The sequence below is a fragment of the Piliocolobus tephrosceles genome, chromosome 21 (assembly GCF_002776525.5).
Source record: "Piliocolobus tephrosceles isolate RC106 chromosome 21, ASM277652v3, whole genome shotgun sequence".
NCBI classification, from domain to species: domain Eukaryota; kingdom Metazoa; phylum Chordata; class Mammalia; order Primates; family Cercopithecidae; genus Piliocolobus; species Piliocolobus tephrosceles.
Genome location: NC_045454.1, coordinates 37,768,085 through 37,784,862, shown reverse-complemented (window position 1 = coordinate 37,784,862; position 16,778 = coordinate 37,768,085). Strand labels below are relative to the sequence as shown.

Below are 16,778 nucleotides of genomic sequence, written 5' to 3'. Positions count from 1 at the left end.
AAAAAAAAAAAAAAAAAAAAAAAAGAAAGGTGTATAATATAGTACTAACTGCAAAGCATGCCAGAGCCAGTTTGTCTGGAAGGATTTCCGTCAGTATGCGGGGCCATTTCCTCATGGTGGGAATACAGGCAAATCTCACTTTGATCATTATAAAAACCATAAGCTAAAAGGAGGATATTTTTGGCGGGGTGGGAGAGCCCACTGAGTCCCGCCCACTCCATTTACATGTTTCAGAAAGCCTTCTCACTTGCTGGTTCTACTCTCTCCATCTTCATTTTTTTTTTTTCCTTAGCACGTTTTCTCTACTACTGGAGGAAAATATTAACAGACATCATACATGCTCATAACAAACTAAAGATACACAATTAGGATATTACTATAGACCGTTCCTCAGTGACTCCTTCTCACTTGCCAACACTTTATCCTCCTGGCTCTAGATGCCCAGATGACCACACCATAAATTCTCCCAACTGAGGCACATTTATATTGTTTCCACATTTTCTCCACAATAACCCAGCAACACCAGAATAAACCTGTACACTTCCATGCTAGTGCTTTTAATTCTAACCAGGTTTGGTTTCAAAGTGATAGTACCCAATTAACTGCAAAACATTTCCAAGTCATGCTTCTTCCACCTGTGTTAAAACAATGACCTGGTCCTCCTGCCTGCCCATCAGCACTGGATGTTGTCGCTGTTGGGTATTTTTGCTGTGGATGAAAGAAGAATCTGTGCTGCTGCTTCCCACGGCATTTCCCTGTCCACCGGCAACTGAGTGCTCTGGTAAGCACACTGGACCACCCGCCCAGAGTTTGTAATTTTCTAACTATTTTCTCCTCTTGGTTTTATTTTTCACATTTAAATTTTCTTTTTTTTTTTTTTTTTTAAGACAGTCTCGCTCTGTCACCCAAGCTGGAGTGCAGGGGCTCTCAGCTCACTGCAACCTCCGCCTTCCGGGTTTAGGCAATTCGCATGCCTCAGCCTCCTGAGTAGCTAGGACTACAGGCATGCACCACCACACCCAGCTAATTTTTTGTATTTTTAGTAGATACAGTGTTTTCCTATGTTGCCCAGGCTGGTCTTGAGCTCCTGAGCTCAGGACCTCCGCCCATCTTAGCTTCCCAAAGTGCTAGGATATTACAGGCATGAGCCACCACGCCAGGCCAAATTTTCTAGAATTTGATACAGATTAAGTATCCCTTATCCAAAGTGCTTATGACCAGAAGTCTTTCAGATTTTGGAATATTTGCATTATACTTACCAGGTGAGCATCCCTACTCCAAAAAACCCAAAATCTGAAATGCTTCAATGAGCATTTACTTTGTCATGTCTGTGCTGAAAAAGTCAGATTTTACTGGGCACAGTGGCTTGTGCCTGTAGTCTCAGCTACTCTCATGAAGCTGATGCAGGAGGATCGCTTGAGTTCAGGATCAAGGCTATAGTGTGCAATGATTTTACTTGTGACCAGCCACTGCACTCCATCCTGCACAACATGGCAAGACTCAATCTCTTAAAAAAAAAAAGGTTTTGGATTTCAGAGCGTTTCAGATTTTCAGATGAAGGATGAACTCAATCTATGTATGTTATGAGGTAGAGGGTCCAAAATTTTCTTTTACAGAAATGTACAAAACAAACCATTATTTCCCTACCAAATTGGCTTATAGGTCTATAATCCCTTATCTATAAACTGGAAATCCAAAAGGCTCTAGAAAACAAATTTTCCCCCAAAATTTCTTTGGTGGCTAAATATGAACTGACATTATTATTATTATTATTATTTTTTGAGACGGAGTCTTGCTCTGTTGTCCAGGCTGGAGTGCACTGGCCGGATCTCAGCTCACTGCAAGCTCCGCCTCCCGGGTTTACGCCATTCTCCTGCCTCAGCCTCCCGAGTAGCTGGGACTACAGGCGCCCGCCACCTCGCCCAGTTAGTTTTTTGTATGTTTTAGTAGAGACGCGGTTTCACCGTGTTAGCCAGGATGGTCTCGATCTCCTGACCTCGTGATCCGCCCGTCTCGGCCTCCCAAAGTGCTGGGATTACAGGCTTTAGCCACCGCGCCCGGCTACATTTTTATTTATTCCATTTATATACATGTCATGTGAAGAATTATTCATGACTCATCTACAAGGCACTTTCCCCAGATCCTTTTGGAGAGGTTAGTGCTAATACCATATTGTCTTTCTTTTAATTTTATTTTAGAGATAGGGGTCTCACTCTGTTGCCCAGGCTGCACTGCCATTGTGTGATCATGGCTAACTGCAGCCTCAAACTCCTGGGCTCAAGTGATCTTCCCACTCTAGCCTCTTGAGTAGCTGGGACTATAGGTACTCACTCACCACCATGCTTGGCTAATTTTTTATTTTTTGTAGAGACGAGGTCTCACTATGGTCAGGAGCTCCAGGGCTCAAGCAATTCTCCCACCTCAGCCTCCCAAAGTGCTGGGATTGCAGGTGTGAGCCACTGTGTCCAGCCTTGCATATTGGCTTTCTGAAGCCCACAAATTAATTCTGAGGCATCTGGCCCTAAGGTTTCAGATAAGATATCTGTACTAACTTCAACAAATTACTAAGTCTGAAACATACTGGGATCTTTTGCTAGACTCTCTATTATGGTTCCACTGTTTCATTACTGTGTTAATAATCACTTTTTTTGTTTTTTAATTGCAGAAGCTTTGTAGTTTTAGTATTTTTGAAATCAATCTCTCAACTATTGTTAGACTGAATTCTACAATGTAAAACTTTAAAATAATTTCATTTCATTCAGTCCTACTCCTCGACTGAGATTTTTGACTAGAATTGTGCTGTCTATATTAATTTGGAGAGAACTGGTTTTCATTTTGTTTCACTATTAAATCACCCATTTAAGAACACAGAACATTCCTCTATTCGTTAAGGTCTTATTTCATATCCTTGGAGTATTTGTAGTTCTTAAAGATCTCAAGCCTTTCTTCTTTTTTTTTTTTTTGAGACAGAGTTTTGCTCTTGTTGCCCAGGTTGGAGTGCAATGGTGTAATCTTGGCTCACTGCAACCTCCACCTCCCAGGTTCAAGCGATTCTCCTGCCTCAGCCTCCTGAGTAGCTGGGATTACAGGCGCCCACCACCATGCCCAGCTAATTTTTTGTAATTTTAGTAGAGACAGGGTTTTACTACGTTGGCCAGGCTGGTCTCAAACTCCTGACCTCAGGCGATCCACCCATCTCGGCTTCCCAAAGTGCTGGAATTACAGGCATGAGCCACCGTGCCTGGCCCTCAAGTCTTTCTTTTTAAATCTCTATTCTTAGCTATTTCATACATTGTGTGGTTATTTTAAGTAGCGCTTTTTTTCCCCCATTTAAATTTCTAACTGGTTAGTACTAGAATAGAGAAACACTACTACTTTTTGTATGCTATTTTGAATCCCATCCCCTTACCAAATTCTATAAATTCCAAGAACATTTTGGTGGGATCATTCAGCTTTTCTAAGAGCATAATCTCATTATTTGCACATGAAGAGAAAAGAGAGTTTGCATAATAATGTTGCTAGATTTCTTTTTCTTTTTCTTTTTGACACAGAGTCTCGCTTTGTCGCCCAGGCTGGAGTGCAGTGGCGCGATCTCGGCTCACTGCAAGCTCTCCCTCCCGGGTTCACACCATTCTCCTGCCTCAGCCTCCCGAGTAGCTGGAACTACAGGCGCCCACCAACATGACTGGCTAATTTTTTGTATTTTTAGTAGAGATGGGGTTTCAATGTGTTAGCCAGGATGGTCTCGATCTCCTAACCTCATGATCCGCCCGCCTCGGCCTCCCAAAGTGCTGGGATCACAGGTGTGAGCCACCGTGCACAGCAAGTGTTGCTAGATGTCTTATGGAGCCATCTCTCCATTCTAGAAACAAACCTCACTTACAATGTGTCTTACATAGGGATCACTACTAGATTGATAATTACTAATATTTTATTTAGCACTTTATTTTTTTGAGTCAGTCTTGCTCTGCTGCCCTAGCTGGAATGCAGTGGCATGCACAGCTCATTGCAGCCTCAACCTCCTGGGCTCAGGCGATCCTCCCATCTCAGCCTCCCAAGTAGCTGGGACCACATGCCCCAGTACCTGGCTAATTTTTTTATTTTTAATTTTATAGACCCAGGGTCTCACTATATTGCTCAGGCTGGTCTCGAACTCCTGGGCTCAAATGATCCTCCACCTCAGTCTCCCAAAGTGCTGGGATTACAGGTGTAAGTCACTATATCCAGCCTACTTTCGTATCTTTAATAATAGTAAACTAATCTAACTAATCTACAGTTTCATTTTGGTATCATCTTTATCAGTGTTTTGGAATTAAGATTTAAGAAGCTTCCTAAATATTAATTTGAGAGGACAGACTTCTAGCATAGCAGTCTGAGGAGTTCCCTGGAACTACTACCTAGTGAAACTAATGAAAAGTATTAAAAACCAACCATTTAAAGTCTGAAAATATTCCTAAGGACATATAGCAAATGAGAAAGATTTAACGAGGAAAAGCTACTAAAACTCAGTAAGAAGAATGAAGAGTTGTGATGTCTGAAATACAACCTATTGCATTCCTGCCTCCCCCAGTTTAATGTGATGGAAACTCCACTCCAGACAGTACAGCCAAGAAGACAGGTCTCCCCGCATCTACCTGGCTCATCTCAGTTGAGGGGTATGATATCTTCCCAGGAGGAACAGAATGTCAGCATGGGTTTTTTTTTTTTTTTTTTTGAGATGGAGTTGCACTCTTGGTTGCCCAAGCTGGAATGCAATGGTGTGATCTTGGCTCATTGCAACCTCTACTTTCCAGGTTCAAGCAATTCTCCTGCCTTAGCCTGCCGAGTAGCTGGGATTACAAGTGCCAGCCACCAAGCCCAGCTAATTTTTGTATTTTTAGTAGAGATGGGGTTTCACGATGTTGTCCAGGCTGGTCTTGAACTCCTGACTTCAGGTGATCTGCCCACCTTGGCCTCCCAAAGTGCTGGGATTACAGGCATGAGCCACTATACCCAGCTGGATGTCAGTATCTCTCATCCCGCCCTCAGCTACCTGTTGCTGAGACGAAGTTCTGGACAAGTATAGCTGAGAGGGAACGGTTCCTATCTTCTACCCAGCCACACACACGTGGAATGGAGGCTTGACCCTGGGCATGGCACACTAAGAATATGAGGGCTCACGTACCCATGGTTTGTTCATAAAGTGGAGGTCCTATGCCAGGAAAGGCAAACCAGGACTGGAGGCCTACAGCCCACTGTACCTCCTCCCATGTCTCTCCTAAAGTGGCAGAGTCACTCAGAGAGAGGTACTCCATTGTCTCCATTCACAGAACCTCGGCTTAGAGATTCTGCCCAGAGTAAGAGCAGGGCCTTAAGTCAGTAAACTCCCAATCTCAAAGGAACTGACTTCACTGGCAAGAGTGTTGGAAAGTGCAAGACTCAAAAACAAAGGAAACTAGGGAGAAAAAAAGTTAAAAGGACTTTTTTTTTCTTTCTGAGTATTTATTGGGGTTAAACACTGATACATTTGTTCTCCCCCCGCCCCAACTACACAGCCATAAAAAAGAAAGACTGCTAGATTTGATAGTGACATTAGCTAACCCATAGACCAACTAGGTTACCAGAGAGGACCAGGACTAGTAAAATAGCTACCAGACTCCCTGGGTTCAGAATAAATCTCAAAACAACAACCTCAAAAACCATCCCTGTTGGGCCTGGCGTAGTGGCTGACGCCAGTAATCCCAGCACTTTGGGAGGCTGAGGTGGGTGGCTCACAAAGTCAAGAGTTTGAGACCAGCCTGACCAACATGGTGAAACCCCGTCTCTACTAAGAATACAAAAATTAGCCGGGCATGGTAGCACATGCCTATAATCCCAGCTACTTGGGAGGCTAAGGCAGAATTGCTTGAACCTGAGAGGTGGAGGTTGCAGTAAGCCAAGATCGCACTACTGCACTCCAGCCTGGGCAACAAAGCAAGACTCCATCTCAAAAAAAAAAAAAAATTAATGAAAAATTATGAGACATCCAAAGGAAACTCTGACCCAGGCACAGATAAAAAAGCAGACAATAGAAACTTCCTGTGACAGTGACCAGATGTCAACTTCAACAAAGACTTCAAAGTAGCAATAATCAATATGTTTAAAGAAAACTCAAGTAGAAGGTATGATGACACTGTCTCATGAAACAATTCAAACACAGAGATAGAAATTATAATAACAACATATTAAATCTTAGAGCTGAAAAGTACAATAAGGGACACCAAAAATCCATTTGAAGGACTCAACAGATTTGAATTTAAGGATTAGTGAACTTCGGCCGAGTGCGGTGGCTCACGCCTGTAATCCCAGCACTTTGGGAGGCCGAGGTGGGCGAGGTCAGGGGATCGAGACCATCCTGGCTAATACGGTGAAATCCTATCTCTACTAAAACTACAAAAAATTAGCCGGTGTGGTGGCGGGCGCCTGTAGTCCCAGCTACTTGGGAGGCTGATGCAGGAAAATGGCGTGAACTCTGGAGGCAGAGCTTGCAGTGAGCCGAGATCATGCCACTGCACTCCAGCCTGGGCGACAGAGCTAGACTCCGTCTCAAAAAAAAATTAAAAAATTAAAAAAATTAAAAAAAAGAATTAGTGAACTTGGCTGAGCGCGGTGGTTCACGCCTGTAATCCCAGCACTTTGGTAGGCTGAGGTGGGTGGATCAAAAAGAAAAAGAACTAGTGAACTTGTGGATTGAAAGGCAGAACAGAGAGAAAAAGGTGAGGAAAAATGAACAGAGTCTCAGACAACCATGGCACACTATTAAGTGATCCAACATACGGGTAATGAGCATCAGAAGAGGAAAAAGAGAAAGGAGTAGGAAAACAAAATACTTGAAGAAACAATGGCTGAAAGCTTTGGACGGCTGATGAAAACTGTAATCTATACATCAAAGCGGCTTAGGCCAGGGGTGCTGGCTCACGCCTGTAATCCCAGCACTTTGGGAGGCTGAGGTGGGCAGATCACGAGGTCAGGACATTGACACCATCCTGGCCCAGATGGTGAAACCCCATCTCTACTAAAATACAAAAAATTAGCCGGGCATGGTGGTGTGCGCCTGTAATCCCAGCTACTTAGGAGGCAGAGGCAGGGGAATCACTTGAACCTGGGAGGCGGAGGTTGCAGTGAGCTGAGATTGTGCCATTGCACTCCAGCCTGGCGACAGAGGAAGACTCTGTCTCAGAAAAAAAAAAAAGAAAGAAAGAAAGAAAAAAAGAGCAGTCCAACAAACTCTACGTAGAATAAACACAGAGAGATGCACAAAGACATAATAAAGGTGCCAAGAGTCAAAGACAAGGGAAAAATCTTGAAAGCAGCAAGACAAAAACAAATCATCATGAGGAAACCCCAATATTAGGTTAAAAGCTGACTTCTCAGCGGGTTGTGGTGACTCATGCCTGTAGTGGCGAGACCCTGTCTCTATTTTTTTTCAAATCAAAAAAGGGAAGTTTCTAGACAGACACAAATTACTAAAAATGACTATTTAAAAAACCCCAGGCCGGGTGCGGTGGCTCACGCCTGTAATCCCAGTACTCCAGCACTTTGGGAGGCTGAGGCAGGCGGATCACAAGGTCAGGAGATCGAGACCACAGTGAAACCCCGTCTCTACTAAAAATACAAAAAATTAGCCAGGTGCGGTGGCGGGCGCCTGTAGTCCCAGCTACTCAGGAGGCTGAGGCAGGAGAATGGTGTGAACCCAGGAGGCGGAGCTTGCAGTGAGCCGAGATTGAGCCACTGCACTCCAGCCTGGGGGACAGAGCGAGACTCTGTCTCAAAAAAAAAAAAACACCCCAGAATAACCGAATATACCCTATAACAAGTGGAAACTGAATTATTAATAATATAAAAAGCTATATTAATAATATTAAAAAACTAAATAATAATATTAAAAATATATTAAAAAACAGGCTGGGCACAGTGGCTCACGCCTATAATCCCAGCACTTTGGGAGGCCAAGGCAGGCAGACTGCTTGTCACTTGAGTCCAGGAATTTGATACCAGCCTAGGTAACATGACAAAATCATGTCTCTACAAAAAACTACCAAAACTAGCTGGGCATGATGACGCACATGCCTTTAGTCCCAGCTACTTGAGATGCTGAGGTGCGAGGGTCGCCTGAGCCCGAGAGGTGGAGGTTGCAGTGAGCCCAGATCACACCACTGCACTCCAGCCTAGGCGACAGAGTGAGACCCTGTCTCAAAAAAAAAAAAAAAAAAAAAAAAGGTAGTTAAAGAAAAGCCAGGCAGCACTTGAAGAATTAATACTAGTATACCAGTCCTTCACAAACTCTTCCAAGAAACCAAAACAGGAAGAAAAATGACAACTAACTGTATGAGGCCAGTATTAATTAACCTGATACCCAAACCATGTCACCAAAACACTACAGACAATAGTCTTTCATGAATATCGATGCAAAAATTCTCAACAAAATGCCAGCAAAACCAATCTAATATATAAACATAATTACACACTATGACCAAGCAGGATATATCCCAGGGATGCAAGAAGTTTTATATCCAAATAAAAGAATGTAACATACTGTTAACAACAGAATTAGAGACAAAAGTCACATGATCACCTCAACAGAGGCAGAAAAAGCATCTGACAAAGTCCAATACCATTTTAAGATAAAACACTTAATAAAACAGGACTAGAATGGAACTTCCTCAACTCAGTCAAAGGCACCTATGAAAAACCCACAGCTGACATCACACTTAATGGTAAAGATTGGTGCTTTCCCTGTAAGATCAGAAAGAAGACAAGGACATCCATTTTCACCACTTCTTCTCAATACTGTATTGGAGGTTCTAACTAGGGCAATTAGGTAAGAAAAAGAAATAAAATGAATCTAGATTGGAAAGGAGAAGTAAAATGAACTCTATTTGCAGATGACTGATGTTGTACAAAGAAACCCCTAAGAAATCCACTAAAAACTAGGTTGGTCGCGGTGGCTTACACCTGTAATCCCAGCACTTTGGGAGGCCGAGGCGGGCGGATCACCAGTAGGAGATTGAGACCATCCTGGCTAACAAAGTGAAACCCCGTCTCTACTAAATATACAAAAAATTAGCTGGGCGTGGTGGCGGGCGCCTGTAGTCCCAGCTACTTGGGAGGCTGAGGCAGGAGAATGGCGTGAACCCAGGAGGCGAAGCTTGCAGTGAGCCGAGATCGCGCACTCCAGCCTGGACAACAGAGCGAGACTCTGTCTCAAAAAAACAAAAACAAAACAACAACAAAAAAGAAATCCACTAAAAACTATTAGAACTAATATTATTTTATGTTTTTATTTTTATTTATTTATTTTTTGAGACAGAGTCTCGCTCTGTCACCCAGGCTGGAGTGCAGTGGTGCGATCTCGGCTCACAGGAAGCTCCGCCTCCCGGGTTCACGCCATTCTCCTGCCTCAGCCTCCTGCGTAGCTGGGATTACAGCAGCCCGCCACTATGCCCGGCTAATTTTTTGTATTCTTAGTAGAGACGGGGTTTCACTGTGTTAGCCAAGATGGTCTGGATCTCCTGACCTCATGATCCACCTGCCTCGGCCTCCCAAAGTGCTGGGTACAGGCGTGAGCCACTGCGCCTGGCCCTAGGATCAATTTTGAGCTTATATTTTGCTACCACCTGCCCTGTATTTTCCAACCCTTTTTTTTTTTTGAGACGGAGTCTCGCTCTGTCGCCCGGGCTGGAGTGCAGTGGCCGGATCTCAGCTCACTGCAAGCTCCGCCTCCCGGGTTCACGCCATTCTCCTGCCTCAGCCTCCCGAGTAGCTGGGACTACAGGCGCCCGCCACCTCGCCCGGCTAGTTTTTTGTATTTTTTAGTAGAGACGGGGTTTCACCGTGTTAGCCAGGATGATCTCGAACTCCTGACCTCGTGATCCGCCCGTCTCGGCCTCCCAAAGTGCTGGGATTACAGGCTTGAGCCACCGCGCCCGGCCTTTTTTTTTTTTTTTGTTTTTTTGAGACAGAGTCTTGCTCTGTCTCCCAGGCTGAAGTGCAGTGGCGTGATCTTGGCTTACTGGAAGCTCTGTCTCCCAGGTTCACACCATTCTCCCACCTCCGCCTCCCGAGTAGCTGAGACTATAGGCGCCCACCACCATGCCCAGCTAATTCTTTGTATTTTCAGTAGAGACAGGGTTTCACTGTGTTAGCCAGGATGGTCTTGATCTGACCTCGTGATCTGCCCACCTAGGCCTCCCAAAGTGCTGAGATTACAGGTATAAGCTACTGCATCCAGCGTTTTTTTTTTTTTCTTTTTTTTGTGATGAGTCTCACTCTGTCGCCAGGCTAGACTGCACTGGCACAATCTCGGCTCACTGCAACCTCTGCCTCCTGGGTTCAAGCAATTCTTCTGCCTCAGCCTCCTGAGTAGCTAGGATTACAGCTGCCCGCCATCATGCTCAGCTAATTTTTGTATTTTTAGTACAGACAGGGTTTCACCATGTTGGCTAGGAATGTCTCCATCTCTTGACCTCGTGATCTGTCCACCTTGGCCTCCCAAAGTGCTGGGATTACACATGTGAGCCACCACACCCGGCCGGATTTTCCAACTTTTATTAATGACATACAGTGTCCAGACTCTGCAGTCTTCTAACCCCTACGAGTTCCTAGCATAAGAATCTGTTTTTGGCAAGTTCCCTAAAGCTTCTCTGTTGCCAAAGCCAATTCACACTTTCCTTTTCTTCCCAGAACTCTTGGTGGCATTTCCCAGTCCTGAGTCTCTGCAACCACCCAAGCCAGAGAGACCCCTGACACTGTCCACCATTCAGAATCATCCTATTGAAAAAGACCAGAGGGGCATTGTGATGAGCATGGGAAATGGTGGAGAAATGCTGCTTCCCATGCTCACGCTGGATGCTAACATCTGTTCATAAACCCCACCACCCTCCTCCAGGGTGAAGACAGCCAAGCACCTCTTTGGCCCAGACCTGGTCCTGGGCCTCTTTGCTGTCCGCTGATACACAGCCCCTTCACCCCCACCTCCAACCCAGCATGTCATCCATTCAATCAAAATAGACCTACTTTGGCCTCTGTGCTAGGCACTGGAGCTATGCTGGAAAATGAGACAGAATTTGCTCATTCTCTTGCCTTATGTTCTCCATGCCCCACAACACACTTGCCCACTGCTCCCTGACAATCTCAGCAGCACCACTGTCCTCCCAGTTCCCCAAGTCAGAAACCAGAGTCACCCCAGGCTCCTGCTCCCTCCCACATGCCAGCCTCCGGCTCCCTTCCTTCAACTGCTCTTCTCCCCTTCACTCCCAAGGTGGGGTCCCCTCTCGTCTGGAGACTGCAGCAGCTCCTCCTTGGCCCCCACCGCCCCACCCAGGTGCAGGCCTGAAGTCTCTAGTTCAACACCAACTCTAATCCTGTTAATCCTGTACTTGAAACTTGACTGCCTACAGCAACAAGCCCAGGCCTCCCAGCACAGCTCTCCTGAGCCTCAAGCCCAACCCCCTCCTCCAGCAACACTTGCACTGCATCATCTCCATCTGGTTTCTGAACCTAATCTGGCGCTGGCCCTATGAACATAGAGGCCCCCATATCCCACAGAATATGTCACCTTCTCCCAGGCAGAGTCCCCATCTCCCACCCCTCTCTCCGTAGCCGTGCTGCCTGCACTGGACTGGAAATGTCATTCACTTCCTCCTGCCTCTACTGCAGTCCCTCATGGGCAGACAGAGGTTCTAACTGCACAACCTCCCCAGAGGTCTCAATCTACCCACAGGACAGAGGGAGAGCACTGTGGCCACTCACCCTGCGGTTCCGGTTGTGATCCATGGTCTTCAGGTGCTTCTGGATGATCCCAAACTGCATGGGAATGAAGAGGTCGCAGGCTGCACAATGGGCTGCCTCCACCTTCTTCACAAAATGCTCCATGGCAATTTCTGTAGTGGGGAGGAGGGAGTCACCGCTGGGCCCAGGTGCCTAACATAGACCCAGGTGTTTGAGGGAAAAAAACCACACCAGCTCCTCCTCAACTTGCCCTGCCACTTCCACCTGGGCCTGAGCCGAGGTTGTTCTCCTGACCTTCCCTGGGAGAACAGAAGGGTGTCCTGACCCTGCACCGAGAATCAGGAGGGCAGGCTGAGGCCTCGCCTGGTGGGAGTGGGCTGGAAATCTCCTCACCCTGGGTCAGATCCTGGTCTCTGTAGATTTGCTGGATGAGGCCATCAAGGTCCTCCACAGTTTTTCGGAGCTCCTCTGTCTTCTTGGTCTTGTTGGTGACGTACTCCTGCAAGGAATATGAAAGTTCATGTGGGCCACCTTATGTTCTCAGGGGCACAAGAAACTAAGAGTGGCTGTGTTACTCCAAGGCTCACCTGCAGAAAGTCAGCCGTTTGCTTAGGGAGCTTGGTGCCTACGTACTTAAAGTGTTCCTTGTGGAATTTGCTGTCAAGATGGCTGGCCATCTCATCCTCATAGAAGGTCCGGTATTTGCAGAGAGAACACACAAACTGGATCCTGCCACAGGAAGGAAACGAGGGGCTGAGGCTGCAAGTGTCCCAGGGGATAGTGCTGCCGCCTCACCCAACCCAGACACAAGCCCTGAAACAGGCCTTGCTCATGGGCCTCTGAAGTATGGTCCCAGCAGAGGTACAGGCTGGGACCAGTGGGGTCGGGAGTAGAAAGGGCCAGAAAGTCTGCAGGCTGCAGTTACTGCAACGTAGGGGACAGGGGAGGAGCTCTTCCTTCCCACAGGCAGGAGGCTGAGGCCTGAGACAGCAGCTGCTGCAACAGGCAACGAGTCGCTGGAAAGTTGCTGGAGGGCCTCGCTACCAAGGCTGGGCAGGAGCGTGTGCACTTGGCCCAGGTGGGGACCGGAAGGAAGGATGCCCTGGCGTGAGCCAGGTGGCCCTGAGGTGCAGAGTGGAGTACGCAGTCCCGAGGCAGGGCCCGAAAAGGTGCTGCATCTTCCTTCTGGGATCTGGGGGACTCAAAGGCCCAGCCCATCCTCTGCTCAGAATGCTTGGGGGTGGTGTCGGGAGGGATGGGAGGCAGCAGGCCTGGGCACCTGCTGCCTCATCTTCCTCTTCCAAGAAGAGACCAGTCTGAGCTGGAAGGAGGGCGCCCGCCCGGCCTGCCAGAGGGCAGCCTGGAGTCACCTGGGCGAGGTGCTCTGTCTGGGCCTGGTGTCCACAGTAGAAGCCCGGGGTCTGGGGCCTGGGCCGGAGCAGGCCGCCGTGGCAAGGGGCGGAGGAGGCCAGCCGCCACCGAGACCTCGGGGCGGGTCCCTACCTCTGCCGGACGTCCTTATCTGGGCCACGGGGTCAGCTTTGTCTGGAGAGCCCAGGGGCCGGGCGCCGGCGAGGCTGAGGAAGGTCCAGCAAGAGCAAGAGTCTGAGGCGGAGGAGGCAAGCGCCAGTGCGGGAGCCCTGAGGGCAGACAGACCCGACCAAGGGGCGTGAAGGGCTCAGCCGCAGACAGGCCCGGCCTGACAGGGCCGGCGGGCAGGGCAGAGGGCAGGCCCGAGGCTGCCACAGCCCACAGGTGCTGCCATCTCTCCTGGGCACGGCGGTGGCCTCTTGGCAGCTAGCTGGGGCGGCACAGGCGCCTTGGACCTTGAGTCTCTGATGAGCTGGCCCCCTCCCTCAGGGGCATCAGGCCCCCAGTGCACCTTGGGGTTCGTGCGCCGAGTGACCTAGCGCCGGAGCTTCTGAGCAACGGTGCCGAGCGGTGTCAGGTCTCGGCCCACAGACGCCAGCGGTCGCCAGGCGGCCGCAGAGGGGCAGGGGATGAGTCAGGCCTTGGGAGCTGGGCCTGGCGGGAAGCAGGGTCCATGCACGGCCGAGCAGGTGGCGGCTCCCAGGGGAGGCCAGAGGGCGGCGAGCTGGCAGAGCTATGGCCCTGCTCTCCTGGCGGCAGCCCCACAGCGAGGCAGAGGCAGAGGGGTGGAGGGAAGCCGGTTACCTTTCCACCATGCGGTCTCGCTGCCGCTTTTTCTGCTTGTCCTGACTCTTCTTGCCTGCCTGTAACTTGCGCTTGGTCTGGCCATTCTCATCCTGAGTGGTCAGGGCCCCTGTGGGAGCAGATGGGCACTGTCACCAATTTGGCTCTGCCAGGACAGGGCAGGCCCTGCGGCCTCTGGCTGAATCACCCGCTGTCCACTCCAGCGGATCCATCGAGAATAGCTGTCCAAGCAAGGCCTCTGGCCATGAGCAGGGCTGGGTATCCTGGGCTGTGCAGGGAGTGGGTTTGGTCTAGGCCCCAAGGAGTGGCGGCCAGGTGCTGACCTGTCCACTCTCCAGGATACCCATGCTCTCTGTGCAGTGGGCCAGGAGGAGGCTGGAAAGCAAAGAGGGGGTATCTTGGTGGGGACACTGGCATATGTTCATAGGGTCCAGGTGGTGGGATGCAGGGAGGCTGCTCACATGGCCCTGCCCACCCCCAACCGGGCACCGCGGCAACAGTGGGCTGACGCTGGATTTGCTGTTAGGTACCTGCTGGCGCTCATCACTCAGGTGGGGGGACACGGAATCCCAAACAGGGGCTGGAGAGGCGCTAAGGGAGAGGACACGCACACCAGAGCCGTAAAAACTGCACCGAGGGTCCCAGATCGGACACCAGCCACTGAGGACTCGGAACTGCGCGTTACTGAGGGACTAAGGGCAGGGGGTGTGCCTGGGGTTCCCCACACTTTTACTCGCTGCCCCCATCTGAAGGCAAAACCAATGTGCTCAGCAGGGGTCACCACCATCCACAGCCTCCGCCTGGGAAGGAGGAGGAAGAGTGGGAAGGGGGTGGAGGTGGCAAAAGAAAGCCCACTGCCAGCACACACCTGGGCCCACAAGGGAGGTCCCCAACTGGCCGCATGTCTTCCACAACCCTGCCCTCAGCTGGGTCCCTCCCACTGTGAGCCCCTGGAAGAGCCACCCTAGCATCAGGCACCCCAGGAAAACTCACCCTTCTCTGAATCCTCTTTGCCTTCTTCTCTCCCATCCTCTTTTCCCTCCTCGTCCTCTCCGTCCTAACAATTTCAAATTCCAACTTTAAAACAGGTTTTTTTTTTTTTTTTTTTAAAGTAACCAACTTTATTAGAGCAACGGTATATAGTAAAACAGCTGCTTGCTCCATAGACAGAGCAGGGCTATCCCATAAGCAGGGTGGCCCAGAGTAGCCCAGTTATTTACAATGGCTTTAAAGGACAAGGCCCGGCTACGTGCCAGAAACCTCACATCCTCTCACTACCTGGTGCACATGGGGCTGGTCCCATTTTCCAACAAGGAAACTGTGCCTCCAGCTAGGCAGCCTGTGCTTTCTGCCAGACCACATTGCCTCCCCATGCTGGTCACCATGCACACAGAGCTGACACAGCACTGCCTCTGGCCCCCAGGGAGAGCACCACTCTTCAGGCCAGCTTGCCCCTCCTGCAGACAGAAAATGCCCAGCGAGAGCCACTTACCACTCTGGAGCCCTTCTCCACAGCCTCGGTGCCTTCAAGGCCCTCTGTGGCTTCCCCCTCGGTGCCCTCATCTGAAAGGGAAAAGAAGGTAAAGCTCAGCCCAGGAGCCCCCGGAGGCAGAGGGTAGCCGCCCAGTACCACCCAGCTAGCTCACCATTGTCTGAGTCACTGTTGTCCGAGCAGTCCGTGCGCGTGGCTTTGCTATCCGGCTCATCAGGACTGCCGCCCTGTTTTCTCTTCTTCTTCTTGGTCTGGGTCATAAGTGGGGGAAGCTGTGTCAGGGTGCATGGCTCCCGGCCCTTAGCTCTGCCCCAGTGGGAACTAAGCTTCCCAGAGGGGAAGGCCACCTCCACTCACCCGGAAGTCGGCTGTGGTCCAAGTCTTCCAGGTCCGCCTCATCTGCTTCATGCCATTGCCAAACCCGAAGCCAAAGCGGGAGCTGCCTGGGAAGGCGCCCCCACCTCGCATGCCCTGGAACATGCCATACTCGGGGATGATGTTCTGGGAGAAGAGGGAGGGCAGCCGAGAGGCACCAGACATGCACTGGCCCCGGGCCCCCATGGGGTCTTCCCACATGCGCCCATAGCCTGAGGCCATCGGCCGGCTGCTCCGGGCATCGCGGGCCCAGCCCTGCGCCCTGGGACCGAAAGTGTCGTTGCCACGCATGCGGAACTGGTCGCGGTAGGCATCATATTGGCCCTCATAGGCCATTTCCATCTCGGGGTCAAGCTCGCTGTAGTCATAGCCTGACCGGTACAGGTCGCGCTCACTCAGGACGGCCCTTGAGTCACAGGACTCATAGGAGTCATACCTGCAGAGGCATGGAGTGAGTATCAGGTGGAGTCCCTCAGGATCCCTCACCTCCAGGTTACTGCTCTTGCCCTCCCCACAATCTCCCAGTCCAGCACCCACCCTGCCCTGGTGGGGAGGCTCAATGTTCAGAAATGCCAATTAAAAAGTTCCAGCCTCTCAGCTGATGTCGGGGCACCACTGCCCCAAACTTGAACGTAGCCACACACTGGCTTGGGGACCCTAAGGAGGACCGACAACTGGTGTGGAGGCTCTAGTCCAGTGAGTCTCCACGAGGGGCAGAGCTGCTCCACAGCCCTTCGGGAACATGTGCACCATCTGTGGGAGTCGCAACGTTGGCCCAAGGCTGCTCCTCATGGGGCAAGGCTGAGCACCCCAGCACCCTGCAGGCTGCAGGCAGGTCCAGCACAACGAATGCGCAGCCAGTGAGGCTGATGATGCCCATGGGAAACACTGTTGTTGTCGTCCCTCATGGCTGGGGAACCTTCAAACTCTGCAAAGTCGCTCATTACCAAAACAACTGAGACAAAAGGGGGAGTATTTCCCAGGAAAG

General features: G+C 49.9%; 1 protein-coding gene across 4 annotated transcripts in view; it reads right to left on the bottom strand.

Annotated features, from left to right (window-relative positions):
- The window catches only part of AKAP8L (A-kinase anchoring protein 8 like), a 36,986-nt gene that overhangs the window by 1,720 nt on the left and 18,488 nt on the right, over positions 1-16,778 (bottom strand). For 2 of the 4 annotated variants that reach the window (XM_023229786.1, XM_023229783.1), the window contains 8 exons: positions 15,773-16,226; positions 15,570-15,666; positions 15,416-15,486; positions 14,917-14,980; positions 13,924-14,032; positions 12,336-12,477; positions 12,142-12,247; positions 11,770-11,900 (listed from right to left, as the gene is read on the bottom strand). In XM_023229786.1, coding sequence (XP_023085554.1) covers positions 11,770-11,900; positions 12,142-12,247; positions 12,336-12,477; positions 13,924-14,032; positions 14,917-14,980; positions 15,416-15,486; positions 15,570-15,666; positions 15,773-16,226 — 1,174 coding nt within the window. Of the gene's footprint in view, positions 1-11,769; positions 11,901-12,141; positions 12,248-12,335; positions 12,478-13,251; positions 13,389-13,923; positions 14,033-14,916; positions 14,981-15,415; positions 15,487-15,569; positions 15,667-15,772; positions 16,227-16,778 lie in introns of all 4 variants that reach the window. The other 2 variants (XR_002735205.1, XR_002735206.1) reach the window with 2 other exon arrangements.